At 43.4% G+C, this 26191-nt stretch overlaps 1 protein-coding gene across 3 annotated transcripts in view; it reads right to left on the reverse strand.

Annotated features, from left to right (window-relative positions):
- The window catches only part of ZMYM5 (zinc finger MYM-type containing 5), a 43554-nt gene extending 20316 nt beyond the window's left edge, over window positions 1-23238 (reverse strand). Inside the window, exons 1-6 of one of the 3 annotated variants that reach the window (XM_084878572.1) lie at window positions 22655-22897; window positions 22315-22387; window positions 22100-22227; window positions 20855-20966; window positions 12722-13215; window positions 12389-12482 (exon numbers count right to left, since the gene is read on the reverse strand). In XM_084878572.1, coding sequence (XP_084734698.1) covers window positions 12389-12482; window positions 12722-13201 — 574 coding nt within the window. In that variant the 5' untranslated portion in view covers window positions 13202-13215; window positions 20855-20966; window positions 22100-22227; window positions 22315-22387; window positions 22655-22897. Of the gene's footprint in view, window positions 1-12388; window positions 12483-12721; window positions 13216-20854; window positions 20967-22099; window positions 22388-22654; window positions 22898-23071 lie in introns of those variants that run through there. The other 2 variants (XM_084878573.1, XM_084878574.1) reach the window with 2 other exon arrangements.
- Window positions 23239-26191: the final 2953 nt, after the last annotated feature.

Consider the following 26191-nt stretch of genomic DNA (forward strand, 5'->3'; position numbering starts at 1 on the left):
TGTCAGCTATGTTGGTTTGGTGGCCACCGCTGTTAACTGTAGACTTGGGCACTCTTCCAGGCTCTGAGACCCTGGGAGGGCGCCTCTGGCACATTCGCAGGTTCCTGGACTCTCGGGCCCAGTGAGACTGCTGTGACTCTGCACTCTGGCGGACTCACTGAGGCAGGAAACACCTTTCCGGAACTGCGGTAACATCTGACTGGTAAATTTTCCCTAGGGCAGGGTTTCCCAAACTTTTGACATATATGTACCCCTTCTATAATTTTCGTAACGCTGAGTACCCCACATACTCATGAGAACGTAGAATTAGGCGCAGCTAAGCACGGTGCAGTGCATATCCCCACCAAACTCCGGTGCAACATGTACCCCCACCAAACTCTTCCCATACCCCTGGGGGTACGTGTACCACACTTTGGGAAACACTGTCCTTGGGAATAGTCTGAGTTCAGATCTATCTTTTGGGACAAAAGAGGCCAGCTGATTATCTCCTGGGCACTTTATCTGTCTCTGTTTGGACTGACTGACTGTGGAGCTCTTAGGTAGTTTATCTGCCTCTGTTTTGGGACTTCCTCGGGAGGAAGTCAACTGTGGAGCTAGTAGGCAGTTTATCTGCATCTGTTTTGGAACTTCCTGGGGAGAAAGTCAAATTTGGACTGACTGGGGTGTGAATGTGAATTTAAAAAGTCCGTGCTCCATGGCCATTAATACCAAGAAGCACCTTTGTCTCCTCCGTGATTGTGGCTAAACGGAGAGAATGTTTCTGTTAAAACTGTATGTCTTTTTGTTGTTTGTTTAATTCGTTTGAAGATGGGGCAAGTCCTCCTTTGGGAAATCCAATTATATGTGGTAAGGCTGAACACATGTCAGAGACTGCAGTAGTGTCCCAGCAGCTGCCAAGAATGCTTGTTCTTGCCGAAACCGGTTTGGCTCAATGGATAGAGCGTCAGCTTGGAGACTGAAAGGTCCCGGGTTTGATTCCGGTCAAGGGCATGTACCTTGGTTGCGTGCATATCCCCAGTAGGGGGTGTGCAAGAGGCAGCTGATCGATGACTCTCTCTCATCAATGTTTCTAGCTCTCTATCTCTCTCCCTTCCTCTCTGTACAAAATCAATAAAGTTTAAAAAAAAAAAAAGAAAAAAAAAAAAAAAGAATGCTTGTTCTTGGGGGCTCTCCCTCCTCTCCCATCAGCGTTTCGGCCACAAGAAAGTCTAGTTTAAGCTAGTGAGATTTCTGTCTGTATATCTGTAATGTAAACTTTCAGGGACTTTAGTGTACTCTTTCCTAGTTTATAAATATAGGCCTATACGTAATTTTCCAAAGTCTTTGATAACTTAAAGGCTTTTGAACATTGCTTGGTTAAATGATACTGAAACATTAATTAGAGTTTACCTTCTCTGGAGAATCTAGAGGATGAAGTTGAATCTGTTAATAAATAAAACTTGTATTTTATTTGAAATCTCTTGTAAGATATAAATGTACTGCTAATTTAAGGAATGTTACTTACATATCACCTAAAAATTAAGGTTAAGACTTCTAACTAATTAGAAGGAAAGTATGGTTTTGGTGCAATAAAAAAAGCATAGGCACCGAAATGCATTTTGAAGGAGAAAGAAGGTAATTTTTAAAGCTGGTTATTCCTGAAAGTTATTAGAATTTTTGTGTCTAATACTCTTTGATATATAATATTTTGGTAAAATCAAGTTTGACAATCCTTCAAGGGTTTACATTTTCAGAAACTTTCTCTTGAGAGAAAAACCAAGATAGCAGCCTAGGTAAGCACCTAAACTGCTGCCTCGCACAATTTCAAAACAACAACTAAAAGACAGAACGGACATCATCCAAAACCACAGGAAAGCTGGCTGAGTGGAAAAATCTACAACTAGAAAGAAGGAGAGAGGCTCACGGATCAGGGGAACGGCAAAGAGCTGAGGTAGGGAGATGCGAGCACAGAGAGGAAGGATGGCCGCGTGCCTGGCTGGCGGGAGGGGAAAGGAAGCCCTGACTGCAATGAACCCCAGTTCTAAATGCACTGAACCCCAACCCCGATCAAAACCCTGTGGACCCAGCTCATATGGGTGGAGTCTGGACTGTAGAGAAAGGCACACAGAGACTCGGAGACTCCGGGAGCTTCAGTGGGCAGGGGTTTGGGGGTGCACGAGCAGACGTGACTGTGCGCAGAGAGGTCTGACTGCGGAGGTTGCCACAGCCTCTCCATAGTAGGAGTTGGAAGCTCCTGATTGCACTGGATCCCAGTTCCGACTGCAATGAAACCCAGTTCCGGGCAAGCCCCTGAGGGACCCATGCTCTTACAGGGGGAATCTGTACTGTCAGGCGGAAACTCAGGGGATCTGTAAAAGGCAGAGGTCTGAGGTGCATGCACAAGGACAGGGCTGACGAGAAGCCAAGACTGTGGGCTCAGCCCTGAGGCTCCGACCCCATCCAAGCCAAGCACAAAGGCTTTTGCAATTTTGCGAGTCTGGTCCTATAAGACTGTCTCCAATATAGAAGGTATCCCAGAAGGTATCCTGGCATAGACACAGCTGATACTCACATCCAATTGGCCTGGAGATCAATTCCTCCCAAATCAAGACTTACCTACAACAAGACTGCACATACAGCCCACAAAGGAGAACACCAAGAGTGTCTACCTCAGGTAACTGGGAAGGCTGATCCACTGGGCCACATAGGACACCAAGCACACAAAGCTACCCTACCAACTCAGGGAAGCAGTGAAAATGAGGAGACAAGAAAACAGATCTCAAACGAAAGAAATGGAGGAGAACAAACGACTGCATATAGAGTTCAAAACCACGATTATAAGGTTTTTCAAGAATTTCTTAGAAAAGGCTGATAAATTTAACAAGACCACAAAACTAGTATTATAGGAAATGCTGAAAGCTATTCTTTAAGAAGAGGAAGAAGAAGAAGAAAAAAAAAGATAAAAATTGTCAACAACAAATAGATATCAACAAGTGAATCTAAAAATTGAGTGAATTAAAAATCTGAGGAACAGAATAAACTGGTGAATATAATAGAATCAGGGGCAAAGAAAGGGAGATTGATAATTATCAGGGGGAAAAGAGTGTGGGGGGTACAGGAAGAGACTGGATTAAAATCGTATACCTATGGATGAGGACAATGTGGGGGAGGTAAGGGCAGAAGATGAAGTGGGAACCGAGTGGAAGGGAGCTATGGGGGGAGGGAGGAAAAAACAATTATAATCTGAGCAATAAAAATTTATTAAATTAAAAAGAAACTTTCTCTTGACCTAAAATTAATTGGCTTTAGATCATCTCAATAGGCTCTGAAATGCCATGAATATTTGTTTTCTCTCTCATGAAGGAAAATTTTATACTGAAGGTACATAGGAGTCTTTGTCAAAGGCTCGTTTTTTCCCTTCACCTAAGAAGCTACTATCATCTGTGAACAATACTTTAGTCCAGATTCTGTAGAGGCGTGTCTGTAAGATCTGGCCAGCTGGAGTAAACCTCCGCTAGGACTTCTAGGGGTTCCCTCTGATTGAGTTATTGAATAACAGAATATTGGGTTTTACAGAAAGAATTTGCTGGGGAGCCGAGACCGGTTTGGCTCAATGGATAGAGCATCGGCTTGGGGACTGAAGGGTCCCGGGTTCGATTCCAGTGAAGAGCATGTACCTTGGTTGCGGGCATATCCCCAGTAGGGGGTGTGCAAGAGGCAGCTGATCGATGACTCTCTCTCATTGATGTTTCTAACTCTCTCTTTCCCTTCCTCTCTGTACAAAATCAACAAAATATATATATTTTTTAAAAATTTGCTGTGGATTATAGTGTGAAACTAGTTCCCTGAAAATTAAGAAAATTCTGTGAATTAGAAAGGCCAGCCTATGGCGTGGGTTGGTCCTCAGAGGGAACTCTACATGTCCCAACTGTCAGGGCCTTCTCTGAGGTAATCACAGGTGACTCTGGTCATCCTGATCAGTTTTCTTACATAGATCAATGGCTAAAAATAGCTGGGTACAGGCCTCCTTGGATAGGACTCTGTCTGTGTAAGAAGGGACAGAGTAAGCTTTTAGTGGCAGGAGAACAGAAGCAGGTCCCTTAGAAGGAAGCTCAGACCCTGTGCTACAGGAACCCCCCGAGAAAGTGCCGCCAGTTTTACCACCTCCATATATGCCTCAAGTGGCATCCAGTGCTCCTTTGCCTGGTCAGGGAAGCTTAGATACACCACCTCCTTCCGTCTCCCCCAACTAGACTCTTCAGAGCCAGTTGGACAATATTTGCACTCAGCTGATCAGGGACCCCGGCCACCCCGAGCTTTCCAGATGCCTCTCCAACAAACAAGGGGGGCCTCCCAGTATTGGGAGAAGACGGGACCCTGCAAGAGGTGGGATTGGCCGAAACCGGTTTGGCTCAGTGGATAGAGCGTCGGTCTGCGGACAGAAAGGTCCCAGGTTTGATTCCGGTCAAGGGCATGAATCTGGGTTGCGGGCACATCCCCAGTAGGGGGTGTGCAAGAGGCAGCTGGTCGATGTTTCTCTCTCATCAACGTTTCTAGCTCTCTCTCTCTCTCCCTTCCTCTCTATAAAAAATCAATAAAATATATATTTTTTTAAAAATAGGTGGGATCGGTCTTTTACTACCAGCCTTTCACTACACCAATCTCTTAAATTAGAAGCATCACACTCCCATTTATTCTGAAAAATCTCAGGCCATGGTTGACCTCCTGGAGTCAATTTTTCAGACCCATAAGCCCACCTGGGTCAATTACAAGCAACCCTGATCGCTGCGACTGTCTTAGAAGCTAACTCCCAGAACCCTCAGGCAGGAAGGAAAGGGAGAAAGCAAGGAGCCAAATCAGGAAAAGGAAGGACGGATCTTAAATGGGACCAGTGTGCCTATTGTAAAGGATTAGGACACTGGAAGAATGATGTCTGAGCTGCCAGAAAAAAGCAGGCAAGGTCATCCTAACCACCCAACCACTATAGGCCAGAGCCACCTGAGGCAGACTTCATCAGAGTCAGCAGCAGCCGACTCTGACTAGGACAGACGAGGCTCTTTCCAACTGGGCTCCTATGAGTCTTTGGTCAAAATGAAAATCGGGGGGCCAGACTGTGAACTTTATGGTTGAAACAGGGGCAGAGCAGTAGGTAGTTACTCAGAAAGTAGCTCCCTTCTCAGAACAGGAGGTCACCATTGTCAGAGTTACCAGAGACCACACCCGCAGACCATTCTACAGTCCTTGCCGATGCCAGCTAGGCAGCCACCAGGTGGTTCATGAATTCTGGTATTTGCCAGACTACCTGGTCCCTCTAATGGGCAGAGATCTTTTAGCCAAAATGGGAGCAGAAATCACCTTAGCCCGGATGGCTCAGCACAACTGCGCTTAGGTGAGGAGACTTCTCTAATGATCCTGTCTTTAGCAGTGCCTTGGGAGGAAGAAAGGAGACTTTATACCTCCCAAAGACCTCACCATTACAGTCTGAATTAGAGAAGAAATTCCCAATGGTCTGGGCAGAAGATCTTTTTCTGCCTTCAGCTGGCACCCTCCAGTCAGCCCGTTTGCCTTTGAATGGGAAAACCCAACTACCTGGACCAAAATGCCACAAGGATTCAAGAACTCCCCGACTCTTTTTAGTGGAGCACTAGCATCAGATTTGTCCCAATTTCCATGACAGGACTCAGGGTGTGTTCTGCTCCAATATGTAGATGATGTCCTGCTGACTAGCTCCAAGTGAGTTCAGTGTTGGGAAGGAACACGAGACTTCTAAGACTCTTTTTTTTTTTTTTTTTATATATTTTATTGATTTTACACAGAGAGGAATTGAGAGGGACAGAGAGTTAGAAACGTCGATGAGAGAGAAACATCGACCAGCCGCCTCTTGCACACCCCTCACCGGGGATGTGCCCGCAGCCAAGGTACATGCCCTTGACCGGAATCGAACCCGGGACCTTTCAGTCCGCAGGCCGACGCTCTATCCACTGAGCCAAACCGGTCCCGGCAAGACTTCTAAGACTCTTAACTGAAACAGGTTACTGGGTGACCAAAAGGAAAACTCAAATCTGTCAGAGGGAAGTCAAATACCTAAGTTTCTGAATCACCGAGGGAAACGAAGAGTAGGTACTAAAAGGCCATACAAGTTCCCAAGCACCTGGGGACAGATTTGGGAATTCGACAGGTTTCTGTCGAATATGGATCCCAGGATTTTCAGATCTAGCTAAGCCCCTCTATCAAGCCTTAACAGGAGAGGAAAAGGCACCCATTAACTGGGGTCCTGAGCAGGGAAAAGCTTTCACGACCATAAAGGCAAAGCTCACTCAAGCGCTGGCTGTAGGGCTCCCAGATGTGATAGGGGACTTTAACCTTTTTATTCACGAGTAGCCCTAGGAGTCCTGACTCAGGAGTTGAGACTCTGGCGGAGGTACCGGGACCACAGATTGACCCGGTTGCCTCCGGGTGGCTACCATGCCTAAGGCCCTGGCAGCCACAGCCTTATTAGTCAAAGAGGCAGACAAGCTCACTCTACAACAGAACTTAAATGTTAAAGACTTCATGCTGTTGTAACCCTAATGGAAGGTAAGGGGCAACATTGGCTCACTTATGCTGGGATAACTCAATGAGAGGGAACCCCTAGAAGTCCTAGAGGAGGTTTACTCCAGCCGGCCAGACCTAACAGACACGCCTTTACAGAATCTGGACTAAAGTATTGTTCACAGATGACAGTAACCTCTTAGGTGAAGGAAAAAAACGAGCTGGGTATGCAGGAGTATCAAACTTTGAGATAATAGAGGCACAGGCCCCACCTGAAGGATGGTCAGCACAGAGGGCAGAACTTTGGGCCCTAGTCAAAGACTTAGAACTCAGTAAGGATAAGCATGCCAACATCTACACTGACTCGCGCTATGCCTTCACTACCCTGCATTTCCATGGGGCCATACACAAGGAAAGGGGGCTCCTGATGGCCAGAGGAAAAGGAACAAAAAATCAGAACGAGATGTTGAAGTTACTAGAAGCAGTCTGGGAACCCAAGGAAATAGCAGTTATCCATTGTAAAGGACATTAGCAGGGAAAAGACTCCATGTCAGAAAGAAACCGACACACAGATTGCAGAGGCAAGACTTGCTGCTAAAGAGCAGATGGTGTCATCGCTTATCATACTGGCTCCAGAATTACCTGAACCTCTGAAATACACCCCTCAAGAAGAATGTGGAGAAACCAAAATGGCGGCATAGGTAAACACCTAAACTGCTGCTCTGGAAACGTGGAAATGCAGAGAGAACTGACTGGCAGTCATTGCTGTTTGCCACGCCCTAGCCTAATGATTCCTTGAGACCCCCATCCCGCACAATCTACAAACCCACCCAAGCTCGACACAGTGGCTTCTGCATATAAATGACCTTCCCTATTTCAGTTTAATTTAACAAACTGTAGCTCTTGTCAGACAGCTCCAAAACCACCAAACACCAAGCAAAGAGGAGAAAACTGTAGTTCTCGCTGAAGCTCCTCCTGGGTGGCCTCAGACAGTAGCTGACCTGCACCCCATTGGAGATCCAGAAACTAGTGTATCTAGTGGTCAGAGTGAGACAACACCAGATTTCAACTACTCACAATCATAAGTGACACATTCAAGAGGCAGACTCAGTGAGCACCAAAGCCCCACTGAAATAAGTCCAGCCCAATAAGTGTGTCTCCATCACAGCAGTTCTTTCTTATAGACACAGCAGGTCCTCACAGCCAATTGGCCTAGAGGTCAATTCCTCCCAGCGTACCAACAGCAATCAAGGCTTAACTACACCAAAGCTGTACACACAGTCCAGAAAGGGGTGCACCAAGAGTGTCCACCTCAGGTAACTGGGACGACAACCAATTGGGCCATATAAGACACCTAGGACACAAAGCCACCCTACCAACTCAGGGAAGCAGCGAAAATACAAAGACAAAGAAACAGATCACAAACGAAAGAAATGGAGGAAAACAAACGACTGGATATAGAGTTCAAAACCATGGTCATAAAATTTTTCAAGAATTTCCTAGAAAAGGCCGATAAATTTAACAAGACGCTGAAGGATATGAAAAAGGACCAACTAGAAAATAAGCATACAATGACTGAAATAAAAAATATTATACAAAAACCCAACAGCAGACTAGAGGAATGCAAGAATCAAGTCAAAGATTTGAAATATGAAGAAGCAAAAAACACTCAACTGAGAAAACAAAAAGAAAAAAGGATCCCAAAAATTTGAAGATAGTGTAAGGAGTCTCTGGGACAACTTCAAGCATATCAACATCAGAATTATGGGGGTGCCAGAAGGAGAGAGAGAACAAGATACTGAAAACCTATTTGAAGAAATAATGACAGAAAACTCCCCCCCCCCCCCCCCCCCCCCGCGGAAGAAATACTTATAAGTCCAGGAAGTACAGTAACCTCAAACAAAAGGAATACAAAGAGGACCACACCAAGACACACCATAATTAAAATGCCAAGGGCAAAAGACAAAGGGAGAACATTAAAAGCAGCAAGAGAAAAACAGTTAATTACCTACAAGGGAGCACCCCTATGATTGTCAGCTGATTTCTCAACAGAAACTATGCAGGCCAGACAGGAGTGGCAAGAAATATTCATAGTGATGAATAGCAAGAACCTACAACCAACATTACTTTACCCACCAAAGCTATCATTCAGAATGAAAGATCAGATAAAGAGCCTCACAGTTAAGAAAAAGCTAAAGAAGTTCATCACCACCAAACCAGCATTATATGAAATGCTGAAAGGTATTTTTTAAGAAGAAGAAGAAAAAAAACCATAAAGATAAAATTATGAACAACAAATACATATCTATCAACAAGTTAATCTAAAAATCAAGTGAATTAAAAATCTAAGGAACAAAATAAACTTGGTGAATATAATAGAATCAGGGGCATAGAATGGGAGTGGATTGATAATTCTCAGGGGGATAAGGGTGTGGGGGGCACAGGAAGAGACTGGACAAAAATTGTACACCTATGGATGAGGACAGTGCGGGGGGGGGGGGGAAGGGGGGGCGGGGAAGAGATAAAGGCAGAGGGTGGGGTGGGAACCAGGTGGCTGGGAGCTGTGGGGGGGGGGGGGGAGGAGCAACAACTGTAATAATATGAACAATAAAAATTTATTAAATTTTTTTTTAAAAAGAAGAGGAATAAGAATGTGCCCAAAGAGAAGGAGATAAGAGGAAAAGGAAGATTGTTGGATACTTCCAGATCGTAAGTCTATGTTCCAGAACGGTTAGCTCATAGAGTAGTCCTCCAGCAGCATGAACTTACCCATTTAGGGAAGACGACTCTAGGAGCCTTTTTAAGCCCGTGTCCCCTCCTTGTGTGCCTCAGTCTCTCGGAGCTGCCTCCTTTGTGCACAGAACAATGCAAGGCAGGGTCCTATAGTACCTATAGGAATTTAGCACTGTGGGCAGGCTCTTTTTTGAAGATCAAGAGGTAGACTTTACAGAATTAGGGCACCTTTTCAGGCTGGATAAGGTCCCTTTCAGGTTGGCTTACAAGGTTGTTTTTCCCAATCTTTTACCCAAACCTGGTCCCCAGGCTTGTGAGGGTGCAAAACTGTTCCTAGAGAGATGGGCAATTAATCAGTAACCCATCTGTGGACTTAAAGGGTAGTTGAGGCATATCCTACCCACACAGAGAAAGAGAGAAGTCACTGAGGCATTACTGAAGGACAGAATTCCTTGGTATGGAATGCCATTAACATAGGGTCAGATAATGGCCCAGCCTTTGTAGCTGAGGTAGTACAGTAGGTAGCTAAGGCCTTAGAAATTAAGTGGAACTTACGTGCAGCTTACAGGCCCCAGAGTTCAAGGACAGTAGAACGCATGACCGTACTCTCAAGCAGGCTATAGCTAAGCTATGCCAGGAGATGAAATTACACTGGACAGATATGTTACCTATCTGACCCCAACCATAATACGTGCTCCTGCAGGTAATCTGCTACAGGGGCCAGGGTATGATTCTCTCCATCTGAAATTCTATATGGCAGGCCCCCTCCCTTAATTTGGCCAAAGGGAAATTTGGAGGAAGTAGGGAACTTAGAAATTCAGAAACAGCTACAAGGACTTGGGGAAACTACCCAGATTAGTGGTTCTCATCCTTTCTAATGCTACAACCCTTTAATACAATTCCTCATGTTGTGGTGACCCCAACCACAAAATTATTTTTGTTGCTACTTCATAACTGTAATTTTGCTACTGTTATGAATCATAATGTAAATATCTGTGTTTTCCGATGGTCTTAGGCATCCCTGCTAGCGGTTCTCATCCTGTGGGTCAGGATGAGAACTACTGCTGTAGAGCCTAAGACTGTTGGAAAACACAGATATTTATATTACAATGTTCCTCCCTGGCTAGCCAACCTCCTGCATCCCTCCCAACCCTGACTGCACTTGTGGGGTCCCTCGGCCTGCCCTTTGCCCTCTCACAATCCATGACCCCTCAGGGGATGTCAGAGAGCCGATTTTGGCCCAATCCTGCAGATCAGGCCGAGGGACCCCACTGGTACATGAATTCATGCACCAGGCATCTAGTAGTTTTAAAAACTTCCAGCAAACAAAAGTCCTGGTCTGGATGGCTTCACACGGGGAGTTTTACCAAGCCTTCAAATGGAACTAAAACCTATCCTCCTCAAACTATTCCAAAAAATCCATGAGGAAAGAAAACTTCTAAGCTCTTTTTATGAGGCCAGCATTTTCCTAATTCCAAAACCAGATAAAGACACTACAAAGAAAGAGATTTACAGGCCAATATCCCTAGTGAACCTAGATGCTAAAATCCTCAACAAAATATTAGCAAATCAGATCCAGCAATATATTAAAAAGATCATACACCATGACCAAGTGGGATTTCTTCCAGTTCTGCAATGCTGGTACAATATTCACAAATTAATAAATGTGATACATCACATAAACAAACTGAAGGACAAAAATCACATGATCATATCAATAGACACAGAAAAAGCTTTTGACAAAATCAAACACCCTTTTTAAATAAAATATCTCATCAAAGTAGTAATAGAGGGAGCATATCTCAACATGATAAAATCCATATATGACAAACCTATAGCAAACATGATACTCAATGGGCAAAAACAAAAACTATTTCCCCTAAGAACAGGAATAAGACAAGGATGCCCATTTTCACAACTTCTTTACAAGACAGTGCTTGAAATCCCAGTCAAAGTGATTAGACAAGAAGAAATAAAAGGCATCTACATTGGAAAGTAAAATTATTATTTGCAGATGACATGATATTGTACAGAGAAAACCATAAAGACTCCACCAAAACACTACTAGATTTAATAAATGAATTCGGCAATGTAGCAGATAACAAATTCAACACTCAAATATCAGTGGGCGAGCTTCAACCTAGTAACAAGGAGGCTGTGATTTGATTCCTGGTCAGTACACATGCCCAGATTGCGGGCTCAATTCCTAGTGCAGGAGGCAGCCAATCGATGATTCTCTTTCATTATTGGTGTTTGTCTCTCTCTCTCCCTTCCTCTATGACATCAATAAAAATACATCTGAAAAAGAAAAACTCCAATACATGAAAAAGCCACAAAAAAGATTTGCTAAGTTTTAAATAACTATTATTATTATATATCTTAATTTTTTCAGAACATGACTTTTAAAAGTATAGGTCTCTTAATTAAAGCAAGAAACTTTTAAGATTAAGCAATAAAATGATGATTTAAAAATGAAAATCAGAGACAAGCACTAAACACGTTACACAAAAAATGAAGTTTCAGGTTACTTAATTATAAGTCACAAAATTCAATTACTACATAATATTACATTATATTCCCCTTCAGTTCAACACATCTTTTTGTTGTTGTTAATCTTCACCTAAGGATATTTTCTCATTGATTTTTAGAGAGTGGAAGAGAGGGTGACGGAGGAAGCGAGAGAGAGAAACATCAATGTGAGAGGGACACACATCATTTGGTTGCTTCCTACACACAGGCCAGGGATGGAGCTTGCAATCTAGGTACATGTCCTTGACCAGAATCAAACCCAAGACCTTTCAGTCTGTAGGCTGACACTCTATCAACTAAGCCAAGCTGACTTACACACCTTTTTATTCTATGATTTTTTACATTAAAATAAACACTAGTAAACAGGTCAGTGGTAATAACTATGGAGGTTTTCAATTAAACCACTTTAGATGTAAACTACAATAGGTAAAATAGATTAAATTTATGAAAATTCACAGGCCAAGTAGACTGCACAGTTTTTTCTTAAGTAAAATATGCTATCTTAACCTGAAAGTCAAAAGAAAGAAAATATTTAACTAATAGAACATAAATGAAATGGGTTGTAAAAATAACAGCCAACAGTTTTTTTACTTGGGGTAGATCACTCATGGCTTACCAGGACTATGATGAGTTGCAAATCCTCCTTTCTGAAATTCATCTCCTGCCACATTCATCCTACCAGGATTAAAAGGTCCTACTGCAGTCTTGGTCTGTGAAGTTAAAGATGGGGTGTATGTTTGTATATTAACACCAAAATTACTTGGCTGAAGTCCTTTAGCGACATCTCCCAAGTTGGTATTCTATAGTGATGCTATAAGTGTAATCATTAAGTTCATATCTTGCTCATCATTCAGAGAGCTTATACCTGTTTCTAAGGTTGTAACACTAGCAATCTTTATTTCAAAGTCGATTCTGTAGTGATAACACTATTACCCATTCCTACATTTACCTTTCTTCTTGAAAGACTGGAAGTAGAGAAATCCACATCTTTGGTTCTGTTTTTAGTTCCTCGAAGTCCCCATTCAATAAAACTGAAAGAATTTTTCTTTTTTCCTCCATTTGTTTCTATGTCCTCTTCATCATCAATAATAATAGTCTCACTTATATATCCCTTTTGAGAAGCCAAATCTCTTGAGGAAGGAATTAGGGAATCATTTCCTTGTAGCTTTCCATTTCTTGATGAAGCAAATATAAAATCTCTTGGATCAACTATTGCTGAAGAAGTTGAAGGAGGTTGTATAGTTTCAATAAACACAACATCATCATCATCATCTTCCACCGATAAGTTTCTAGATCTATTAACTGAAATACTAGTTGGATGACCAAATGAATTTCCTACGTCTGTGAGACTAGTTGCCATGGCTTTACTCCCTAGTAACACAGAAGTTTGTTCAGTCAAGTCTAATCCTCCCACTGAACCTATGTCCATGACAAAAAAAAAACCTGCAAGAGACAGAAAAAGAAAGAAAATTATGATTATTACAAGAACTAGCACAAATGAAATTTTAAATTCTATTCTTTATGTGATTTTTATCTAGGAAAAAATTGTTCAACTATTCTGTTTATCCTCTTCCATTAATGCTTACTTCTTCAGAGTTCAATAAAATTTATACAATTTTTGGGAGTCCCTAAAAAATGTTTATTTTTAATTAAATTTATTGGGTGACATTGGTTAACATGATCATACAGGTTTCAGGTGTGAGGCTCTATGCTACAAGATCTGTAAACTGTTCTGTATGACCAACATCAAAGTCAAATCTTAGAACATCTACTCAACTAACAGTAATCTTTATTTAGCATCATCAATAGGTTCTGTTACCTTAAGCAAAACATTTAAGGAAACCAATTTTATCATAGTCTAATTGATATAACCATAAGATATAAACAATAGCTGGTTCCTACAGTATCTCATCAATGTTATAATGAAACAGTTTTTGAGGACCTACTGTACTCAATTACCTAGTCACCCTTTAGAGGGGAAAAAATACCTGTCTTCCTTTGAAATAAAAAAACAGTAACACCTGTCCAGCGTGACTCAATGGCTGAACATCACTCTACAAACCACGAGGTCACCATGCAATTCCTGTTCAGGACACATGCCTGGGTTACAGGCTTGATCCCTAGTGTAGAGCATGCAGAAGGCAGTTGATCAATGATTCTCTCATCACTGATGTTTCTCTCTCTCTCTCTCCATTCCTCTCTGAAATCAATAAATTAAAAACACACACACAGGAAACAGTAATAAAATAATTTATCAAGTACTAATAATCTACACTCCAAATATAATCAACATAATATATATACTATCTATTAAAATGACTGTACTTGTCCAATCCCTATTTCCCTAGTCTTTCGTCATTTTTCAAATTCTCTTCCAATATAACTATATGATGAAATTTTTCTGAGTCACCTTTGCCCTTCTGTGCAATCTTCAAACATCATGCTGTGTTTTCTATGTAAAATTCTATAAATGCCACGACATAGGCATAACTTAATCAATTTTACAGATCAGGAAAGAGAAGCTAACTATATTATTCTGGATAAAATCAAATAGGACTTAAATTCAGGCTTTTAATTCCAGACTCCAAATTCTTAACCACTCTGTTATATTCAACAAACACTTCTTTGTACCTACTACACACTTGGGTATGACAAAGGAAAGAATCTGGCCTTAACTGGTTTTTCTCAGTGGACCAGAGGACCAAAAGTCTCGATCTCGGTTCCCGTCTGGGCACCAGTAGGGAGCAAACAACCAATGTGTCTCTCTCTTATCTCGATGGTTTTCTCTTTCTCTTCCTCTCCCCACCCTTCTACTTGCTCCAAAGTCAATGGGAAAAATACCCTCTTTAAAAAAAGAAAAAATACCCTCACTTATCAGGTGAGGATTAAAAAATAATAATCTGGAGAAGTGAATAATCAATAAAGTGAGGCTCTTGCAAGTGAGATGTGGATATGTGCACAGGTGGGAGTGAAATTGATCTTGAATAGAAATCACCTGTATTTCAAAGGCCAGAGGGGAAAAAAAGTAGACATAACTGGAATGTATATTAGTGTAGAAATGATAGGTGGAAAACTAAGGTAAGTTTATCCATGCTGGCCTCAATTTTCTTAGCTAGAAACTCGAGAGTGAAGGAGGTGGGAACTGTATGGGTGTTGAATGTTTTAAAAAACTCACTTTACTCCATTTTAAATATCTCATATTGATATATGCTAAGTAACATTTCTATTCTAAATTTTCCCAAGTAATTTAATTGATAATAGTTATAATCATGTAATAGGTGCTATGTCAATAAAATATTTAGTTAATGTTTACACGAGGTAGGAACTATTCTTTTCCCCCACTTTGCCCATTAGGAAACTTAAGGCTCAGAAGATAAGGTATCTGTATGGCCTGTCCAAGTCTCTAATGCTGGGAAAGACATAGTCAGGATTCAAATCCAAGAAATCTGACTCCAGGATCTATCTTACAACCATTACGTTATATGCAATTAATATATAAAATAATTTTTTAAATCACTTCTTTTATTACAATTAACTAATTCATTTTCAAAAAGACAACATTCAAATAAGTCTATATCAAAGATGCAGAAATAATGAATCTAAAAGACCAGTATATATGGGTTACAAAATAAACACAAAAATTGGGATCATGGTCAACACTCCTTCAGTAAACTTAGTATATGGTTGATTTTCAAAGGCAAGAGGCAATAATTTAGCCTCTACTGAGTTATGAAATATAAAAACCGCTATATACAAAATCTCTCAGTACTTTCTTCATTTGAATAAATATAAAACAAAATAGAACAATTTCTGGAAAAAAGCTATAGTCAAGTACATAGTAGACTCTTGTGGCTGCTATGTCCTAGAACCTACCTCAATCTTCTCAAAGAAAATATAAAGGGCATTCTTTCTTTATGTTCAGCTCACTGCAATCACCTACCTCTGAAAAAAAGGTCTAAGCCCTAGCTGGTTTGGCTTACTGGATAGAGCATCAACCTGTGGACTGAAGAGAACTAGGTTCGATTCCGGTCAAGGGCATATGCCCGGGTTGCCAGCTCTATTCCCAGTAGGGGAGGTGCAGAAGGCAGCCGATCAATAATTCTCTTTCATCATCGATGTTTCTATCTCTCTCTCCCTTCTCCATTGCTCTGTGAAATCAATAAAAAAATATTTCAAAAAAAGAAAAAAGATTAATTATTCACCTATTTTCTTTCTTTCTTTTAAAAAAATATATTTTATTGATTTTTTACAGAGAGGAAGGGAGAGTGAGAGAGAATTAGAAACATCAATGAGAGAGAAACATCGATCAGCTGCCTCCCACACACCCCCTACTGAGGATGTGCCTGCAACCAACATACATGACCTTGACTGGAATTGAACATGGGACCCTTGAGTCCACAGGCTGATGCTCTATCCACTGAGGCAAACCGGTTAGAGCAATATTCACCTATTTTCAAAATCCGAGATTATAAAAAAGTTAACCACTACTAAAAGCCATTGTGGCCAAAACCGATTTGGCTCAATGGATAGAGCGTCGGCCAGCGGACTGAAAAGTCCTGGGTTCGGTTCCAGTCAAGGGCATGTACCTTGGTTGTGGGCATATCCCCAGTGGGGAGTGTGCAGGAGGCAGCTGATCGATGTTTCTCTCTCACTGATGTTTCTAACTCTCTATCCGTTTCCTTTCCTCTCTGTAAAAAATCAATAAAATGTATATTAAATAAAAAAGCCATTGTGTGTTTAATTTAACCATCTAACAGTTTCTTAATTCCATAAACATAAGGCTATATAAAAGTTTCTACTATTTCTATATTATTCAAAAACGGAGGAAACATTATGGGTTTAATAATTAGCTGTGTACCACTGAGTTTTAGTTTTTTAAAATGTAAACTAAATGGGGATAATATATGAATCCGAGGTTTTTATTGAAATAATTGAACATGCCTGGACCATATGAAAGACTTCAAACAATGTTAAATCATTGTGCATGAGACAATATTTAGATAAATCCTTGGCCTATATCTTAGGATTTCAGCAATTGTTTAATCTTAAACATTTTCTTAATTTGTGGTATCTCATTCATTTACAAATTATTTAACATTTAATTGAATTTAGTTTTGTATGATACAATGAAAATTAATGTAAAAGCAAAGGAAAATCTACAGAGAAGGATGATACAAAATTATACTACCACTATACAAAAAGTAAGAACCTAAAGCAGGACTCAAATGCAAATCTCTTATAATGAATAAAGTAAACAGGATGTCTACTTAGGGCTAAAGATAAAAGCTAACACAAGCATGATATATAACAGTACTTTGCTCAACTGTACTTAGTTACTTTTAGTAACATCTCATCTCATCTTTTTATTATTTACTTATTTATTTTAAAATATATTTTATTGATTTTTTTTACAGAGAGGAAGGGAGAGGGATAGAGTTAGAAACATCGGAGAAACCAAGATGTCAGCATAGGTAAATATCTGAACTTGCTACCTCACACAACAACTTCAAAACTACAACATTGCTTCTCGGCCTTTTGGCTAAGATCAAGTGTAAAACTACAACTAAAATATATCATCCAGAACTATAGAAGGCTAGCTAAGTGGAAATTCTACAACTAGAAGAGAAAAGCACACTGAGACTCAGAGGAGCTGCGGAAGTAAAGTACAGAGTATGGAGGCATGTGTGCGGAGAGAGCTGCCAACCGAGGACATGGCTGGCTTTTTCAAGTGGGAGGGAGAAACAAGTTCCTTACTGCTCTGAACTCCAGTTTTGGGTGAGACTCTGGAAACCCAGAAACATACGGGGAGAAACTGGACTGTCTGACAGCAGGCGAAACTCAAGGGCGGCTTTCTCTCAGAGATGCTTGCAGCGATTACCAAGGGACACTGAGATCCGGGGACCTCTTAGGGCAGGGCTGACGGGAAGCCATTGCTCTTTGCTCTGCCCTGGCACTCTGCCCCATCCAAGCTGTGCACAGAGGCTTTTGCATATGAGTAGCCTGATCCTTTGAAATCTAAACTTACCTAACAAACTACAGCTGAGTCAGAGAGACCCAGAACATCCAAAAGAAGGCCCAAGGCCCGACAGCAGCTTGCACTACTTCACAGCTGGACCTCATCTGGACACCTCCAAAACCCAAACAAAGAAGAGGAACCTGCAGATCTCTCCATAGCTCGTGCTGGCTGTCCTCAGGCAGAGGCTAAATTAGCATCTCTTTGGAGATCCAAGAGCCAGTGTACCCAGTGGTCAGAGTAGGATCATCCAGATTACAACTCCTTAGACCCATAAGGGACACACTCAGGAGATAGACTCAGGGAACACCAAAGCCCCACTGAAGCAAGTCTTGCCGCATAAGGGTATCTCCAACACAGAAGTTCTCCCATTGTAGACACAGCTGATACTCACATCCAATTGGCCTGGAGGTCAATTTCTCCCAGTGATACCAACAACAATCAAGGCTTAACTACAACAAGACTGTGCACACAGCCCACAAAGGGGAACACCAAGAGTGTCCACCTCAGGTAACTGGGGAAGCTGAGCCACTGGTCCCTATAGGACACCTAGCACACAAAGCTACTCTATCAACTCAGGGAAGCAGCCAAAATGCGGAGACAAAGAAACAGTTCACAAACGAAAAGAAATTAAGGAAAGCCAAGGACTGAATATAGTTCAAAGCCACGGTTATAAGGTTACTCAAGAATCTTCTCAAAAATACCGATAAATTAAAAAATAAAAAAAAAATAAAAAAAAAAATATATATATATATATATATATATTTTTTTTTTTTAATTGATTTTTTTTACAGAGAGGAAGGGAGAGGGATAGAGAGCTAAAAACATCGACGAGAGAGAAACATCGAACACTTGCCTCCTGCACACCCCCTACTGAGGATGTGCCCACAACCAATGTACATGCCCTTAACCAAAATCGAATCTGGGACCTTTCAGTACGCAGATCGACACTCTATCCATTGAGCCAAACCAGTTTCGGCGAAAATGCCAATAAATTTAGTGAGACCCTCAAAGATATGAAAAAAGGACCAACTAGAAATTAAGCATACAGACTGAAATAAAAAATAATATACAGAGATCCAACAGCAGACTAGAGGAGCGCAAGGATCAAGTCAAAGATTTGAAACAAAAGAAGCAAAAAAAAAACACACTCAACCGGAAATGCAAAAAGAAAATAGAATCCAAAAATTTGAAGATAGTGTAAGAAGCCTCTGGGACAACTTCAAACGAACCAACATCAGAATTATGGGGGTGCCAGAGAAGAGAGAGAGCAAGATACTAAAAACTTATTTGAAGAAATGACCAAGAACTTCGCCCACCTGTGAAAGAAATACAAGTCAAGGAAGTGCAGAGAACCCAAACAAAAGGAACCCAAAGAGGACCACACCAATCACATCATAATTAAAATGCCTGGAGCAAAAGACAGAGAGAGAATATTAAAATCAGCAAGCGATGGTGGCATAGGTAAACATCTGAACTTGCTACCTCGCACAACAACTTAAAACTACAACTAAAAGACATCATCCAGAACCACAGAAAGGCTGGCTAAATGAAAATTCTACAACTAGAAGGGAAGAGAAAAGCACACTGAGACTCAAAGGAGCTGCAGAAGTAAAGTGCAGAGGTATGGAGGCGTGCACATGGAGAGGGCTGGCAACTGAGGAAGCTCTATCCAATTGGACTCATTGGATAGGCCTTGGCCTGTGGACTGAAGGGTCCTGGGTTCAATTCTGGTCAGGCGCATGTACCCTGGTTGCGGGCACATCCCCAATGGGGGACATGCAGAGGCAATTGATCGATGTTTCTCGTCAATGTTTTTCTGGCTTTCTATCTCTCTCTCTTCCTCTCTGTAAAAAATCGATAAGGTATATTAAAAAAAAAAAAAAAAAAAAAAAAAAGCAGCAAGAGAAAAACAGTGAGTTACCCTACAAGGGAGCACCCATACAATTGTCAGCTGATTTCTCAACAGAAACTATGCAGGCAAGATGGGAGAGACAAGAAATATTCAAAGTGATGAATAGCAAGAACCTACAACCAAGATTACTCTACCCAGCAAAGCTATCATTCAGAATTGAAGGTCAGATAAAGAGTTTCATAGATAAGAAAAGCTAAAGGTGTTCATTATCACCAAACCAGTATCATATGAAATGCAGAAAGGTATTCTTTAAGAAGAGGAAGAAGAAAAAGGCAAAGATAAACATTATGAACAACAAATACATATCTATCAAAAAGTTAATCTAGCCAAAACCGGTTTGGCTTTGTGGATAGAGCATTGGCCTGCTGACTGAAGGGTCCCAGTTTCAATTCCAGTCAAGGGCATGCACATTGGTTGTGGGCACATCCCTGGGAGGGGGTGTGCAGGAGGCAGCTGGTAGATGTTTCTCTCTCATCGATGTTTTTAGCTCTCTATTCTTCTCCCTTATTCTCTGTAAAAAAAATCAATAAAATATATATATTTTTTAAAAAAGTGAATCTAGCCAAAACCGGTTTGGCTCAGTGGATAGAGTGTCAGCCTGCCAACTGAAGGGTCCCAGGTTCAATTCCGGTCAAGGGCATGTACATTGGTTACGGGCACATCCCCGGTAGGGGGTGTGCAACAGGCAGCTGATCAATGTTTCTTTCTCATCGATGTTTCTAGCTTTCTATCCTTCTTTCTTCCTCTCTGTAAAAATGCAATAAAATATAAAAGAAAAAAAAAGTGAATCTAAAAATCAAGTGAATTAAAAATCTGAGAAACAGAATAAATGGGTGAATATAATAAAATCGGGCATAGAAAGGGAACAGACTGATAATTCTCAGGGGAAAAGGATTTGAGGGGTGTGGGGAGAGATTGGACAAAAATTGTACACCTATGGATGAGGACAGTGGGGTGGGGTGGGAATTGGATGGAGGGGAGCTATGGTGGGAGGGGGGAAGAGGAACAATTGTAATAATCTGAACAATAAAGATTTATTTATAAAAGAGAATTAAAAACATTGATGAGAGAGAAACAATGATTAGCTGCCTCCTGCACACCTCATACTGGGGATGTGCCTGCAACCAAGGTACATGCTCTTGACCATATCGAACCTGGGACTCTTGAGTCTGCAGGCTGATGCTCTATCCACTGAGCTGAACCGGTTAGGGCTCATATGTTTTTATATGCATGCCTTGGAGATACTGCGGGTTCAGTTCCACACCACTGCAATAAAGCAAATATCACAATAAAGAGTGATACACGTTTTCCTTTCCCAGCGCAAATAAGTTATGCTTTCATTCTAATCTATTAAGTAGGCAACAGTATTATGTCTAAAAATAGGTACATAACAATTATATAAGTCCTAAATAATAAAAACCGAGCGATAGAACAGCAGAACCAGCCGAAACCGGTTTGGCTCAGTGGTAGAGTGTTGGTCTGCGGACTGAAAGGTCCCAGGTTCGATTCCGGTCAGGGGCATGTACCTTGGTTGCGGGCACATCCCCGGTAGGGGGCATGCAGGAGGCAGCTGGTCGATGTTTCTCTCTCATCGATGTTTCGAACTCTCTCTCTCCCTTCCTCTCTGTACAAAATCAAAAAAAGAAAAAAGAACAGCAGAACCACCAAAACGATCAGGTGACCAATCACTATGATGTGCACAGACCACTATGGGACAGACACTCAACACAGGAGCTGCCCCCGGTGGTCAATGTGCTCAGCTGACTAGGATGAGCAGCGTTCCCACAGTGGGCTGATCCTAAGCCATGCTCCCCACCAGTGCACAATTCTGTGCATCAGGCCTCTGGTATATATATAAAACTTGCCATTTTAATCATTTTTAAAATGTACATTTTGGTGTCATAGTTTTTTAAATGTGCTTTTTAAAAGTTGCAAAAACGTATTTTACCTCCTGGGAGTACACCTGTGCCATTCCATTCCCTTCCCTTCCCACTCCCCCTCTCCTTTCCTCTCTGAAATCAATAAAAGTATATTTTTAAAAAGTGAACACCAAGTAGATTACTTTCTGATAACAAGGAAAAAAATATTCACTTCATAATGGAAGGATCTGGTGGTCACAGGTCACTATCAATTCAGTGGTTGATCTCGGAACTATGTATTATGACAACTAGACTACCTCCTGATGAGATGCTGATTGGGGACCAGAAGGGTACATAAAAGTAAATTTTCCACAAAGATAATACAGACACATAAAAAAACAAACAAACAAAAAACCTCTTTATATGAACTTTAAAACAAAACAGGAGAGTCAGATTTTTGATAATCCAACAGTAAACAAAAAAAAATGTATTCATGGGAAAGAAAAAATATTAAATGCAAAGCTTGTAAAATAGAACTACCTTTAAGACTTATTTTGGAACTTCAGAAAATATCAGTGGTATTAACAGCACCCATTCCCAGCACTTTCCCAGGTGTTTGCCTGGCAGGGCTCTGGTGACAGGTTCCATCCAAGCAATTAGCTTTTTGCCTTCAAGATAACAGAAAGATAAATCACACAGAACAACATTGTACTATTGTACTCAATGTATGAAACAGAAAAGCAGGGTTAAATTACTTTTAAGGGAGGTATTTTCCTTCTTAATTTCTGCCAAAGCGTCACCAGATTAGCCAGAAAATAATTCCTGGTCCTAGAATGAGAAAAGATGAAAAACGGTTTAGTTATAGCCAACCTGGACGCTGTACAATTCCTACCCTGCAGAGGGACACAGAATAAAGGCGTTCAGGGCTCTTTTGCCCTCCCCATCCCCCAATGAAGCAGGGAAACCATAATTTAAAACCTGGTATCGCACCACCAGACAGGGCTGTACCTGTTCCCTCAAAGTCCAGAATGGGGGTGGAGGCACCGGCCAGCACCGAGGATGGGAACGGGGCGAACGTTGCTTTGAAGGCATTACCTCCCCAATGGACCCACCGCATCCCTCTGGGCGCCGAGGTAGGAGCTACAGACGTTGTCGCCACACAGCTAAACTCTCCCCGCTGGGCCCGAACGCTGGCCCTGGGTCCGAGACTTGCGACCCGTCCGCCACGAGAACGCGCCCCATTAAGACCAGAAGGGGGGCGCAGGCCCTGGAGCGGACGCGGAACCTCGCCCACAAAACTGGGGACCCCAGGCTCTGGCGCAGCCGAGGGAGAGAGGGAGGACCGGGCGCCCCTCCCCTACCGCTCCCCAGGAAAGGAAAATGCCCGCGGCGTCCCCGCCCAGCGTCCTCACCCGGCCCCCCGGCCTCGCCCGCCAGCCCGCAGCCTCAGGCCGCAGGGGAACCGGCGAGTCGCGCAGTGTCGACGGCAGTCGCGCCGCAGGGGTTACTCACCGGCCGCTGAGAGGCTCTGGAGGCCGCCCTCGCCCGGCTCAGCCTCTGGAGGCTTCGGCGGGCCAGGAATGCAAAGCCCGCGGAGCCGAGCCTCACCGGTTCTGGCTGCGGCTCCACGGATCCAAGCTCCCCTCGCCGACCCACCCGCACAGTGCGGGGTCTGCGCTGGGAGGGGGAGGCGGCGGCGGCGGCGGCGGCGGCAGCGCGGCCCAGCCAGCAGGCCCGCCTCCCACGCTCCCAATGACTGCAGGGGCCGTCCGGACGGGGCCGCGCCTATTGGCTACATGTGCCGTCCTTCAGGAATCCCTATAAGGGGATGGCCCGTGAGGCTGTCCATCACGCACCGGTCCCACCCTCGGCCTTCGCTACCCCGCCGGCCGGCCGGGCCATTTCCTCCCTTTCTCCCCCGCCCACACCGGGTCGGTAGGGCCCGTCACCCGACCTTGTTTTGCCGCCTCACGGCCAAGAGTGGACCCCTGCACTCTGGGCGGGAAGTTGCTGTGTTCGGAGAGTCCGAGACACCGAGGCCGGATCGCTTTTGCCCTCGCTCGGCCTTCGCCCCGCCCGCCGCGGCGGTCCCCAGCATTTTGCCCGTGAAGGGACGCGGCCTCGATGTCCCTTACGCCCTCCTGCCCAAGTCCCGGAGGCTGGAGGCCCCGTGCGGGCCAACGGGCAGGGGTAGCCCCGGGCCAACGGGCCGGGCGGCGGGCGGAGGCGTCCCCGAGCGGCCGGGGCGGACGCACGTCCACCCGCGCCTCATCCCGTGAGGAGCGCCGCCGCCGCCCGTCATGGCTGCGGGAGGAATGGCGTCCTCCATCTTGTCGGGACCACTCGGAACCGGGTCTGTGGGGCTGGGCGACGTGTCCCCTGCAGACCCCGCTGCGGCCCGCCATTCGGCAAGGGACAACCTACTCCCGGCGTCCGCGTGGGGCCCAAGGAGACCCAGACCCCGTTCCCACCCCGAAGGCCAAGATGGAGGCCCGGGGGCGCCTCTGGAGGCTGGCCCGCTGCGAGTCTCTGGGCGCCGCCGCCCGCCTGCGTCTCCCCCTAGTGGCGGAGTGGGATTTAATGGAAGTTGGTCAAACACCATTTGACCATGTCTTGAAACTCAGGTAACAAACACCATTTGAATAAAAAACAGATTGAGCCCCATTTGATTACTTCTGAGTACTCAGGATAAAGACAAGTTTATTGCGTTAACAGATGCAAATCATGTAAGACAAAAGCATGTGCATAGACTGATGAGAGCCCTAGGTTTCTTGTATGCAGTGTGCTATATTTCATGGACATTGCTAATATCACCAATATTTTATTACCAGCCCTCAATTATTAGTTGGCAATAAATGAAACAAAACATTTATTCCAACATTTTCATAACTGCTATAAATTCTAGTCATCCTTCTGTTAAGCACCTATAAATGCAAAGCCAGAGAGAGGTAAGTAAGTTGGTAGAGAAAAACTCTGTATATAATTTAAAGTAAGGGCTGTCAGAAACTTTAAATTCTTAGAGTAAGTAGCCACATGTCATGTTTTTTCTGAAGTACTGCCTTGCTCATCATTCTCTGGAATTTGATACTATTCAAAGATGAAAAATTGATAACATTTCTTTTTCCTGATAATGGCGATTATCAGAGAATGTTGAAATTTTAGGACAACAGATGAACAAAATAGATCCAGAGATAGAAGCATAGAACAAACTGAGAAATCTCAGGGGTAAGGCAGGCGTGGGCCGTTGGATGAGGAGAGATTAACCAAAGAATTGATACGCATATATGCATAAGCCATGGACACAGACAATAGTGTGAAGACCTGGAGAGTGTTAGTTGGAGATGGAGGGGGTCAATGGGGACATCTGTAATACTTAAAAGAAGGTCTTGTCTAACCAGTTTGGCTCAGTGGATAGATAGAGCATCAGCCTGCAGACTGAAGGGTCCCAGGTTCGATTCCTGTTAAGGGCATGTGCCTTGGTTGCAGGCAGATCATCAGTGGGGGGTTTGTAGGAGGCAGCAGATAAATGTTTCTCTCTCATCATATGTTGCTAACTCTCCCTCTCTGTAAAAAGAAAAGAAAAAAAATCAATAAAATATATATTTTTAAAAAGAAAAGTCTTCATTTGTCCTATCTAATAAAAGAGTAACATGTAAATTGGCCATACCTCTGCTATACCCACATGCCTCGCCTCCCAGCCAATCAGGACCAAGTATGCAAATAAACCCAACAAATATGGCAGTAGCTACAGAGCTGGTGCAAGCAGGAGGCTTGGGTTGCCCCTGGTGATGAAGGAAGCCAAGCTTCCTGCCCATCCTGGCCTGCCCTGGCCTCTGCTCAAGGCTACAAAGTTTCAATTATTGAAGATAAATAAATCCCAGATACCAGGGCCTCTGTTTGGGTTGCCAGGTGGCATAGCCGGCCTGCAAACCACCACAAGCCCCTTGCCCGGGCTGCCCCGTGCCCCAAGGGAACCCCGGCCCTGATCTGGGACACCCTTCAGGGAAAACCAGCTGGCCTCCAAGCGGGCACCAGGCCTCTTCCTATCTAATAAAAAGGTAATATGCAAATTGACCACGCCAACATAGAAGATGGCTTCCCTCACTTGGTCAAAGATGGCTTCCCCCATGTGGACACAAGATGGCCAGAGGGGAGAGTAGTTGGGAGGGACCAGGCCTGCAAGGGAGGGAAGTTAGGGGCAATCAGGCTGGCAGGGGAGCAGTTAGGCATCAATCAGTCTGGCAGGGGAGTGAACAACAATGGGGAAGATTCTGGACCAGTAGCTTAGCTTGCTGTGGGCACTGGTGGGCTGGACTGGAAAGTGAGGTGTGAGGTGCAAGCCCTCAGAAAGCTCCCAAGGTTTGGCATTAGCCCTGGGTGGAGGCAGGCAGGGGCAGGGACCAGGAAGGACACAGTGATGTGGGAAGCTGCTACATGCAATCTGAGAGCTGTGGACTTCACAGCCCTCCCCAGTCTATGACATTCTCAGTGCACAATTTATAATCTTCAGAGCTGCTTTTTATTAAGTTTCACTACTCCAGGAGAGTGGGTAATGCCATTATGGGGGTGACAGGCCAGGTACACTTGCTCAAGGCCATGAGGCCGCCTCAGGTTCCCAAGGACTCAACAGAG

The sequence above is a fragment of the Pipistrellus hanaki genome, assembly GCF_964339955.1.
Source record: "Pipistrellus hanaki genome assembly, chromosome: 3".
In the NCBI taxonomy this organism is placed as follows: Eukaryota; Metazoa; Chordata; class Mammalia; order Chiroptera; family Vespertilionidae; genus Pipistrellus; species Pipistrellus hanaki.